This window comes from Myxine glutinosa, chromosome 1 (genome assembly GCF_964187855.1).
Source record: "Myxine glutinosa chromosome 1, kmMyxGlut1.1, whole genome shotgun sequence".
NCBI classification, from domain to species: Eukaryota; Metazoa; Chordata; class Myxini; order Myxiniformes; family Myxinidae; genus Myxine; species Myxine glutinosa.
The window spans coordinates 37,670,585-37,683,052 of record NC_136261.1 but is presented as its reverse complement, the minus strand read 5'-3'; the positions used below and the strand labels follow the sequence as shown (position 1 = coordinate 37,683,052).

The 12,468-nt window shown below is 49.0% G+C and overlaps 1 protein-coding gene across 5 annotated transcripts in view; it reads right to left on the bottom strand.

Annotated features, from left to right (window-relative positions):
- The window catches only part of LRP4 (LDL receptor related protein 4), a 262,672-nt gene that overhangs the window by 110,231 nt on the left and 139,973 nt on the right, over positions 1-12,468 (bottom strand). For 4 of the 5 annotated variants that reach the window (XM_078771054.1, XM_068109669.2, XM_068109660.2 and 1 more), the window contains 3 exons: positions 11,528-11,653; positions 7,403-7,537; positions 6,943-7,068 (listed from right to left, as the gene is read on the bottom strand). In XM_078771054.1, coding sequence (XP_078627180.1) covers positions 6,943-7,068; positions 7,403-7,537; positions 11,528-11,653 — 387 coding nt within the window. Of the gene's footprint in view, positions 1-6,942; positions 7,069-7,385; positions 7,538-11,527; positions 11,654-12,468 lie in introns of those variants that run through there. The other variant, XM_068109678.2, reaches the window with a different exon arrangement.

Here is a 12,468-nt window from a genome sequence, read left to right as displayed (position 1 = left end):
ACCGCCGTCTTCGGGACGTCCTCCAGCCTGACGGGGACCTGATGGTAGCCGCGTATGAGGTCCACCTTCGAGAAGAAGGACATGCCCGCCAAACGGGCGGAAAAGTCCTGAATGTGGGGGATGGGGTAGCGATCGGGGGTGGTGGCGTCATTGAGATGGCGATAGTCCCCGCACGGTCGCCATCCCCCGCCGGGCTTCGGCACGATGTGCAGCGGCGACGCCCAAGCACTCTCCAAGCGCCGAACGATGCCGAGTCGCTCCAGGGTAGCGAACTCCGCTTTTGCTACTGCCAGCTTCGTCGGCTCGAGGCGGCGTGCCCGGGCGTACACCGGTGGCCCGACGGTGGGGATGTGATGGGCCACCCCGTGCTTGACGGCCCCCGCCGAGAAGGTGGGCCGCGTGAGGGCCGGGAAGCCGGCGAGGAGGCGCGTGAATTCGTCCGCTGCCGGAAGCGTACAGATCAACGTGGCCGGAACCGAACCGTTCGGCAAGCCGCTTGGCAAGCCGCTCGGTGAGCCGCTCAGTGAGCTGCTCGACGAGCTGGGCAGCGCACAAGCGAGCGAGCTGAACGTCTCGGCCTGGACAAGACGTCTGTGCTTTACGTCGACCAGGAGCCCATTGGCGCACAGGAGGTCCGTGCCAAGCAATGCCATGGGCACTTCGGCGGTGACGAACGACCGTCGGAAAACCTGCCCTCCAAACCGCAGAGAGAGGCAGCGTTTTCCATACGTACGGATGGGCGTCCCATTCGCGGCAAGCAGCGCGGGGCCCCCGCCCGTGGCGTGCTTGTCCGACGTACCGGCAGGAACGACACTCACCTGCGCTCCCGTGTCGCACAGGTAACGGCGCCCGGATAAGGTGTCCGTTATGAACAGCAGGCTGCTCGAACGGCCGGCGCTCATTGCCACTATCGAGCGCCGGCCCGGGCGTTTCCCGACCTGTTGAAGGAGCATGGCGGATGACACTGTCGAGCCTCGTGGCCGAACTTGGCGTGGAACCAGCACCAGGTGGTGGAGCTGGAGGAGTGCGGCTGGCTCCGCCAGGCCGGTGGAGCCGGCGGTTTTCCCCGCGGTGGCGGTTTTCGCCGCGGCGGTGGGCGGGGCGTGGCGGCGGCCACGAGGTGCATATCAGCATGCTGCGTATGCTGTGTAAGCTGATGCTGTGAATCAGCATCAGCCTCGGGATCCACGAGGTGGGCAGCAGCATCAGCCTCGAGGTCCGCGACGGCCGCACCGACTCTCGCCCGCGTGTCCGAAGCCGCGAAGTACCTGTCCGCCTCGGCGGCCAATGCTCGGGGTTCCGTTAGCACCGTCCCGGCCAACGCGAGGCGTACCTGTGCTGGAAGTTGGCGACGGAAAAGCGCCCGGAATAGAGAACCAGGGGCTTCGTCGCCCAACAGCGACAGCATACGGTCCATTCAGACCGACGGGCGCATGTCGCCGAGCTCGGGGAGATCCAGGAGGCGGTCGGCCCGTACGTCCTCCGTGAGGCCGAACGTGGCTAGGAGCAGCCGCTTGAGTGCCTCGTACTTGTGGCCGTCCGGTGGATGGCGAAGGGCGGACACAACTCGAGCAGCCGTGCCGGGCCCGAGGGAGGTGACGACGTGGCAGTAGCGCGTGTCGTCGCCGGTGAGGCGCCGAAGCTGAAACTGAGCTTCGGCTTGGACGAACCAAACTTCGGCCTGGGCCTCCCAAAATTGGGGAAGTTTAACCGACATCGCGTTGTTGGCCATGGCAATGGCGTCGTGTTTGGAAGGATCGCTACAGCAGATCCAACGTCGAGGTCACCAGTAAAGCGCGGTGTTACGCGCGCTGCTTGTAAGCAAGGAGGAAGCGGACATGCGGTAATTTGTAAGTCTTTATTCAAGAGCTCACTGTAACACTGAGCTGCTCAGGGCTGCGTGCCCCGTGTATATCGTGAGGCCACGCCTCTCTCCCGGGCGTGGCCCACCCCCACTGGGCCCACCACCCGACAGTGTTACAGTGGAGCTCTTGAATAAAGACTCTTACAACTTACCGCGTTGTCCGCTTCCTCCTTGCTTACAAGCAGCGCGCGTAACACCGCGCTTCAGTGTATCGTTTCAGTAGTATCGTTTTCGTCATAATAATAATAATAATAATAATAATAATAATAATAATAATAATAATATCGTAAATATAACCATAACACTTTGATCCCAAAGTCATGAATACAAAGTGATGGATTGAAGCGGTGTATGGTTCATGATCAATGATAAGCGGTGTACATTACTCATCTATCTATAATTCCAGCAATCTCTGTGTGTGTGTGTGTGTGTCTGTGTGTGTGTTTGTTTGTCTGTGACCGCTGTTTCTCGACAACCACGGGTCCGATATACTTGCAACTTGCCAGGTATATTGCTGGGGACCCGAGGATGTGCCTTTTCAAGGTTTCATATTAATCGGACAAGTAGTTAGCGAGCTATGTCCAAAAAACGATTCAACCAATCAGAGAGCAGCGAGCTATCACGTGTGCCGAACGTGGCGAACAGACTCTGCCTCGGACGGCACATTTGAGAGCGTATTCATTTATTTCACGTTGGCAAACTATGTTGGCGTTAAACTATGTTTTAAAACTAAATAAAACTATTTTGCGATTCATCGTAACTGCGATTTGCGACCTTCCGGACAGTGAAGACTTCACTTCCGGCAGCCAATCACAGAACGCGTTGTTGCGAGCCGAGCCGAGCGCGTGCGCCATTACGGTTCGTAATTCGATTTCTTCCGGAGAAAATAATAATTTCTCGATTTCTTATGCGCATTATTTCTCCCAGAGCGAAGGGCGGAAGCGAAGAGCGTTGTTTTTTTTGTTTACGGGCGTACGGGCATACGGGCGGGGTAGAGCGTACGGGTAGCGTTTTTTTTTTTTTTGGCAAGGAACGGGCACCCACGTACGGGCATGCCCTAGTATTAATAAAACCGAGGAAGTAAGGAATTCGCCTCAGTTTTTTGTGGTAATATCATTTTCAAAATAATGATAACGTAACGTTAATATTATAGTAAATCTAATCGTAACACTAATCCCTTCATAGTGACTGCAAACGTACTGGAAGTTAAAATATATCATATTCTACATATTAAAGTCGCGGAAGTTTTGTGTCCGTTACGTCATTACGTATATGATGTCATTACGACGGCTAACTTCATCGATCGACATTTAAATTTACAAGTACACCCACTCACTACGGGAGCCGCAAGAAGGGCCATTCCTCTTTGTGGTATATAGATTACAGTCGATCTATGGTCGGGTCTCAAGAACATTGGGTGTGTGTTCATTTACCAAGTTTCTTGTGGAGAGATCGCCAAGTGGTTTAAGCATTCGAGCAAGCACTCCATTCAAAACCGTTAAGGAACGGCTGGCTTGGCAAGCGCTAGCTAGCTGCTTGGTAAATGAGCACACTTCCATCCCTTGTGGGATATATAGATTACAGTAAATCTTCGCTCAGTTCTGTAAGTAAAACCTACCTCACGGATGTCGGGATTCCTCCAAATTTCTTTGTTTAATGTTATAAGCAGCATTAGCGACTGTTTGAAAAGATAATAATATGCGTTTGTGCTTTATAATATTTTACAAGCCTGGCGACGCCGCTGTTAGAAATTTGGTCTTGTTTAAAAAAAAAAAAAAAAAGGACAAGACTAACACGTATCCTTTGAATAGCAAAGTGTATTTTCTTCCCACAAAAGGATCGTTGCTGCTTATCATGTGTATCCAAGCCTTAATAAGGGCTAATATATTTGTCCTGTGTATCCAAGCCTTACTAAGAGCCAATGTATTATTGTCAGTGGGGCAGTGATATGTAGAGTCAGGTAGATTTGTGTAGGTATATTGCTCTAACTGTCGTGAAGAAGAAGAACCACCACTATTTAATAAGTAGAGGACCTGTTTAGCCCGGATGTCGGATTAAGGTGGATCTTCGTCCCCATTACGAGGGATGGGGCGTGTTAACTAGGGTTTTTTTTTTTGGTTTTTTTTTTGTATACTGAATCGAGGCTCGTGAAAGAGCTAACATTTATTTCACAAACAAACAAAACAAACCAGACAAACAAAATATACAAAAAGAGGGAGCGGAACACAAGATGGGGAGAGAAGGGGAAGCACACAACCACAACATTTGAGAGCAGGGAGAAGTGTGGGAGGGAGAGGGCTTGGGGGCAGGAGGCGTGGGAGGGGGGGGGGGGGGGAGAGGTATAAAACACAAGGGGACCGAAATTAGCGGGGGTAGAAAAGATCAAGGTTTTGGATGGGGGAGGATAAGAGATGGTGGTGAACAGCTGTTTTAAAGACCTGGAGGGTGGAGTGGGATTGAAGAGAGTGAGGGAGTTTGTTCCAGAGGCGGGAGAAAAGAGGAATGAAGGAGTGAAGGTGAGCAGAAAGTCTTGATTTTGGCAGTTTAACCATAAGAGGGTTGCAGGCAGATCTTGTGCGACCTGTAGGAATATTTGGGGGACAGAGCCCAGAGAGGGCTGGGGGGGCAAGGCCAGAGAGGAGACGGTAGAAGACAGCAAGACCACCAACCTGCCTGCGGTGAGTGAGTGAAAAGCCCTTGGAGTTAGCTTCATCGCGGGAGATTCCAATGATTCTGAACGCTTTGGTTTCAACAGCGTGAAGACGGGCTAGGTGTGAGGCAGGAGCACCAGACCAGAGGGGAGAGCAGTATTCCATAGAGCTGCGGATGAAAGCCTTGTATGTGGTGAGGAGCTCAGGTGTGCCAAGGAAGGACTTCACACGACGGAGGATGCCCAGTCGGCGACTGGCTTTGGAGGCCAGATTTGAAATGTGGTTTTCCCAGGAAAGATCATGGCAAATAGTGAGACCCAAAAGCTTGAGTGACAGAACTTCTTGGAGAGGATTATTCAGAAAGTGGCTGGGAGGGTTTTCCAGTCGGTCTTTTCGGAGAGACATCGTAAGAGTGTGAGATTTATCAGGATTGAAAGACATGTTCCATTTGTTTGCCCAGTCTGTGATTTTGTCCAGGTCTGCAGAGAGTGAGGAGGCTGCAGACTGCCGATCTGAGGGATGAGGAATGGAGCGACAGAGAGTAGAGTCGTCAGCAAAGAGATAGAGAGGATTTTCAAGAGAGTCAGAGAGATCATTGATGAAGACCAGAAAAAGCACAGGGCCCAGAACACTACCTTAGGGAACTCCAGCCTGAACAGGAAGAGGAGATGAGAGAAACCCATTCAGGGCCACACGTTGACTACGACCAGAGAGGAAGTCCGCCAGCCATGCGTGGAGATTTCCATGGATACCAAAGGAGGAGAGTTTGGTGAGCAGAGCAGGGTGCCAGACCGTATCGAAGGCACGTGAAATGTCAAGGGAGACAGCTCTAATTTCCTGTTTGGCGTTGAGGACCTCCATCCATTGTTGAGAAAGCAGAAGCAGCATGTCCAGAGTAAAGTGACCAGGTCTGAAACCAAATTGATGATCAGAGATCAAGCCATTGGAGAAGAGGAAAGATTTCATATCTGAAGCAATGATGGATTCCATGACTTTGCTGATAATTGGGAGAAGGCTGATTATGAAGTATAGGGATTATGTTAATTCCCATGTTCATCAAACCTCAGTAATTTACATCCTTTTTCTCTTTTGGCACCGCACTGTAGACACTGGTAGGAATCACCAATTGATTGCACTAAATAATAACAATAAAACCAACCGGAAGCCAGCTCTGAACACTGCCGATGGACACCACCATCTACATCGCCACACGTAGCTCGGGCAGGCTGAGGACACGCCCCGAGGAGCCATGATTGGCCATGGCAGAGCAAGAAGGCACCCACCAATTGGTAGAGAGAAGGAGGAGCAAGAAGCATCACACCATTGGCAAGGCACGACAAACGACGTCAGAAGGCGGACTGCGTGCTGACTGGTGAAGAGCTGAGCCTGTGGGGTTGGACTGCAATGATTGGAGGAGAAGCGTCGATGACGTGACGACCCGACGTTAAAAGAACTCTCGGACCGACAATTTTTATCTTGCCTTCTCTTCTTCTCTCTCTTGCCTTTTGCCCTCAACGACCTCTTGCTCCCTTGCTTCTTCTCCCTCGCGCTCTTGTGCTTGGACCGACCGTGTTGAAGATGCCACCGGGAGACGTGCAGAGGCAAAGGGAAGAGCCGCAGCCTGGGAACTGCGATTCTCTGTGCGGACGACGCGTGGATGGGCGCAGCTTGCCGCTGCAGTGTGACGAGGCCAGGGTGAGCGAGACGCCCGACGAGGCCTAGAATGGCATGAACGAGCGGCCTGCGGCCTTCCTTCCCGCCAAGCACAGAGCTGCGTCTGGACGGCACGCTTGGGGCCGACACCCTTCCTGACGAGATACACCAGCCAATCTGAGCTAAGTAGATTAAATAATCACATCATTATTTTTCAACGTTATTTTATCCCTCGTCTGTGTGCAAGTCTGGTGTGGGGGACGTCCCGTTTAGGAACTTCGTTTTACCGTCGTGTTTTCTTTGTCCCGACATTCCGTTTAATAAATCCTTTCGTTATTTTCTGTACCTTTGTAAATCCATTTTCGTGTGAGTTTATTTTTTGCAGGTTGAAGACTGCCCGGCGGGATCGCTTAGGTAAGCGCTTCAGTTTCCTCCCCTCCCCTTTCTTCCTACCCTGCATAGATAAAGTCCGTAATTTGATCATCGCCTCCGAGTTAAAGCTTGCTATTGGCCATTCGTAATCCCTGTGGTGTTCACCTGGGGAATCACACTACAGTATTTATCATGTATGAATGGGCAAAATTAAGATAAGTAAAGTTCAGAAAAGGAAGGAAAGGGAAGATTGTAGGAGATATACAGGAGAGGAATTAAGTGCAGCAGGAGGGTGGAGAGAAGGGAATGGAGGTTCAAGGGGGAAGGATCAAGGGGGAAGGATAAAGGGTGACGTGCAGCTGGAAATGTGGGTTGTGGTACAGCACTCTGCTTTGATCTTACCCAACGCCTTGCAACCCTTCTTGTCAGGCCGCAGCACGTAGCCCTGCTCACACCAGCATTCAAAACTTCCTGCTGTGTTGGTGCAGCCCTGGCTGCAATGGCCTTCCTCCACACACTCATCCACATCTAGGAGCAACCATTACCGGCGGACATAATGTGAGTGCTTTCCACACCGTTTCCTTCTCTCGGGCTCTCGATTGGGCTTAATATAAAGCAAATAAAACATTCTGCCTCCGCTATGCTAAATTTATAATGGCAAACTCAATATGGAGGCCCAATACAGGGGGCAGACACTTTGGAATGGGTTGTCGGCCGAATCATCAGGAATGCTCTCCTTGCATGTTACAGTATAGTAAGCAATGATCCATTTATGGCCTTGTACTGTACAAAGGAAAAGGTGATGACTATGGCATACACAAAGGCCAAAGTTCCCCTGCAAGTACCTAATCCTTCAGCTGACCTTGGCAATCCTTCCCATTGGCGGTGAGATGGTATCCAGTATGGCATGAGCAATGCACACCATGGCGCGACTGTCGGCATTTGTGAGCACAACCGCCATTTTGTATGTTGCAGCTTCCGGCACCGGGTTCTGAACCTACGTGGAGAAATGGAGCGTATGTCAACAACATACAATGGCCTACACAACAGGAGCCAACAGACAGCGGAGAATGAATATGAATGAATGATCGTTTTAAGGCCATTTTTCCCGCTAGAGTGGGGGTTAGCCTTGTGGGCCCCATGACAATCATGGCTCCCTGTTTGAGGCAATGTATTTATGGCCGGATTCCCTTCCTGACGCCAAGCCTTAGTCACCTCTTGTGATGCACAGGGATATGGTGTACCTATTCTAAATCGTGGTACACACCGTGATCATTCATCCCAGCAAGCTGGTACTCAATTTGCCGACCTCGGAAGGATGACAGGCTGAGTCAACCCCCCTGGCGTTAATTCAGCGATTGGCCGGGATTCGAACCCAGGATCCTAGGATCCCAAGCCAGCACCCTAACCGCTAAGCCAACAGACAGCGGAGAATGAAAACAATACAAGCACGCAAGATGTAAAACAAAGTATGATTTGACATTCCTCTTGAAGCAGAGTAAATCGTAGGATAATGGGAAGCGTGTTACACGAGGGATAAAACTATCTGCATAGCCTTTCGGTCTGCATCTTGGATCACTATAAAATGGCCTAGGTGTTAAAGAGAGAATTAATTAGTTATAGTTATTTCATAATCAATATTAGAATAACATGTTCCTAAATGTGCTAAATTAGCGTGGCTTGGATCATTTGTCCAGACAGACTCCCATCTCCCTACAAGCCCTGTGTTTGCTCTTCTTCTTCTTCACACACGCTCATTTATTAAATTTCCTTCCTCTTGCCACGGGCCGAATGGCTGTTTTCTCTTTACTCTCTCCAGTTATTTATTTAATTCACTGCCTCATGACTGGCACAATGGTGATTGGAGAAGGTGGGGTTTCAGACCGTGATGTTACGGACAGACCGCGGAGGTAGCGCTGACATCACTGTCTGGAGCTTTCAAAGTTTGCCAAGAGAGGGCGTAAGAGAGAGTTGGGGCCAACAGATCGGAGAGGACGGAACTGTTCTAAGGGTCACTAAAGTGTATTGTGGAGTTAACCTGCAGCAGGTATTGGTTCACCCCATTAGGGAGATTAAGCTCGTTACAATATATTGTTGCGGATATGAGGACTGTATATTTTTTTGGATTGTGTGAGTTATTATTATGGTTTATTCTGCGCCCCCTGCCTCCGGAGCTGTGTAAAGGAAAAAGGGCATCCCATAATTAGTCCACAAGCATACACGTCAGCCAATAATAGAATACCCCTGTTCGATAGTTATATCTTATTCTGTGTTTTAGGGTAAGGCTGTGTCTCCCATTAATTGAAGTACTCCATTGCACCAGTGAAAGAGAATAGATCCCCTTTCATTCCCATCCCCAAAACCTCCATTTCCTTTCACATCCCCTTTCGTCATTGCCAAGCCTCGATTGCCAATTACATCCCCTCCAAAACCACCATTGAACATGTGCTCGGGTCGGGGAAGAGGGGCGTGCCCGCCCGTCGTCATCAAGGGCGGAGCCAGAGGGTCGCGTGACCAACCAGGGCCGAGGTGAGCACACCGATGGGCGTGTCCAAAAGGCCGGCAGCTTGATCGCCGGAGGTGCTATAAAGGCGCGCGCGCAAGTGGCGTGGAGAGTCGGTGGTGAGGAGTGAGTGGACCAAGAGAGAGAAAGAGTGGTTGGACCAAGAAAGAGAAAGAGTGGTTGGACCAAGAGAGAAAGAGTGGTTGGACAGGGAGACGTGCAAGAGTGTTGTTGAGTTGAGGGTTTGGACCAGACGAGTCAGACGAGTCCTGGAAAAGCAAGCGGCGGCCACAGCAGCAACAACACCCAACAGCCGCTTGGGGCCTGGACGGCGGTTTTGAGCAGGGCCGCGAAGGAACGGCGGCTGCTAAACGCGCCGATCGTGCTGCAGGACCCCCTTGGACCTTCCTCTCCCTCCAGCCATCCACCTCCTGCCTTTCCACCCTTCTTGTGTACGTGAGTTTGTTTTGTTTGTTCTGTCCCTGGGTTAATTAAGTCTGTATAAGCTAGTATTTGCACTGTGTCACCTGCGTCTTATGTGTTGTAAATAAACGTGACTGCTTTCTTTTTTGCTTGTGTGTATAATAAATCCAATTACTCTTCTGTCCGTCTTCTCGTTTTATTCCTTTTCCTCTTTGCATTTCGTCGTTTTAGTCTTTTCCAGATTGGGCAGCTGCGGTGCGATACGGCCAAAGTTCTGGGTGAATCGGGTGAGTCGGGGAACAACTGTTCGGTCGCGGAGCCTTCGCTCGGCAAACAACATCCTTAACCGCGATCAGTAACAATATTATATTAGAATTACATTGGACAATTTATTCCCTTTTGCTCTATAGATTCTGTAATTGTGTTTTGCATGAAAAGTAGATTAACGATTTGGTTAAAATCCAATTACAAATTACAATTGCTTGCATTATTTTGCTTCCATGAGGATCATCTATCTATAATTCCACTAATCTCTGTCTGTGTGTGTGTGTGTATGCGACCGCTGTTTCTCGACAACTACCGGTCCGATATACTTGAAACTTGCCAGGTATATTGCTGGGGACCCGAGGATGTGCCTTTTCAAGGTTTCATATTAATCGGACAAGTAGTTACCGAGCTATGTCCAAAAAACGATTCAACCAATCAGAGAGCAGCGAGCTATCACGTGTGCCGAACGTGCCGAACAGACTCTGCCTCGGACGGCACATTTGAGAGCGTATTCATTTATTTCACGTTGGCAAACTATGTTGGCGTTAAACTATGTTTTAAAACTAATTAAAACTACTTTGCGATTCATCGTAACTGCGATTCGTAACTGCCGTTCGCTTTGGCTTTGCGAATGGACCAAACCATTTCATGTAAATAGAGGGGGGGGATTGTCACCGTACTCGCAAGCCGTTCGCTTTGGACCAAACCATTTCATGTAAATAGAGGGGGGGGATATAATTTTAGATATAGATATAGTACGGGCATGCCCTAGTATACAGAACACGGTCATGGGATGTGACTGAGCAGGCGCAATTGAGGGGTGGCAATAAAGGTGTGATTGCGGATGATCCCATACCTGGCCACCAAGGAATAAAACATCAAAAGTTTATTACCTCCACCACCGAAGGTGGATGCACCTGTCTGTCTGTTTGTTTGTTTGTTTGTTTGTCTGTGAACAAGATATCTCAAAACGTTGTGGATGGATGGGGGCAAAATTTGGTGGAGAGGTTGGTGTATGACAAGGACGAAATGTTTAGATTTTGGTGAAGATCTGGACCTGTATTTGGATCTGAGAATATTTTTAAAAAGTGATTCTTTACCATTGAGTAATGGGGCAAAGACGATAAAAATCAAGATATCTCAAAAAGTTGTGGATGGATTCAGATGTAACATGGTGGACAGTTTGGGTGTGTGACCGGGACAATGTTCGGACAAAAGGACAAAATCGATTCGATGTTCATGAAGATCGGATCTGGATCAGGATACGATAATTTTTTAATTTTTTAAGTGATTCTTCACCATTGAGAGATCAGGCGAAAAACGATATGTCGCATGATATTTCAAAAAGTTGTGGCCGAATTATGACAAAACTCGGTGGATGAGTTGAGTAAGTAACAAGAACAAACCGATTAGCTTTTGATTGAAGTTCGAATCCAGATCTAGCCTGTCAATGGATAGAAAACGTGAACTGTTCAGTGTGGCAGTGGTATGCGCTCTACCAAGTGCCGTTCTAGTTTCCAACTGTGCTCCCACATCATCAACTCATGCTCACCTCAGACCTCTTCTTCTTCTTCTAATCTCACTCACCCCAACCCTCATCCCTCATCCCTCATTGCCACTCAACTACTCATCTGCAATCTATTTCTGTCGTTTCCATTCATGAGGCTAAACCCCTCAATTTACATAAATGAACTGTCCCATCACCTCAACAAATAATGCGCAGAATTTGGTACACAGTCATGATAATGGGAATATGGATGAAAGGAATAAAAAAAAAATGTTGAAGCGTCTCACTGCAGTTCCTTCCTGGTGCTTCATCACTCCCATCCTCGCAGTCATGTTTTCCATTGCATGCCTTCCAAAGGTCGATGCAGCCCCCTGACACACAGGGGATCTGCTCGTCGGTGCACAGGAAGGAAACTGTAGGGAAAAGCAGGTCAAACAGTTAGGGATAAGCGAGCCCCAGGCTGCATGATCAAGTATAACTACTTTCTAGCTCTTTGGCTCATCAAATCGAAATTTGGGTTGTTCAAGGTAACCAGAACATTTTAACATCAAATTTAACCATAAGTTGATTTCATACTTTGGATATACAGACTTGGCATTTAATATGGAATATTATTTTTTTCTTGACTTGGGTTTACTTTCTGAACTCAGAATATAAATATGGTGAGTTTATTTTACCCTTTGGTGATGTCTTTGTTGAAAGAACCATGTCACTGATTTTCTTTCGCAGCAAGAAGTCAATAACAGGATTATATCACAGGTGGCGTGACAAAATGTAAGGACAGGAACATTTGACGATTGGCTTCACAATCGGGTATATAAGGGTTGTTGCGTTCTGTATTAGTGGAAAACAACTGCTGCACGTCTACAAAAGTTATTGCCGCTTCCTCTGGAGATGGTCCGTCAACTTGACAATGCTGTTTGTCATGGAGTGGTGGCTTTACGAAATTCTGGCATGAAACAGCGTGCTATTGCTTGGCGGTATGGCATCATTCAAGGTCAGGTGTCAAAGATCCTGAAACGAAATGCTCAGAGGGGTGTCCCTACTCCAATACCGAGGCCAGGACGTCCACGCAGAACCACAAGGAGAGATGATCGCCAGCTGCACCGGTTAGTCTGCAATGGCCGTACCAAGTCAGCTAATCGGCTTAGGGCTGAGTGGCAGCAACTGACAAATGTGCCTGTATCCAGAAGGCTAGTCAACCAATGAATGGTTCAAGCAGGCTATC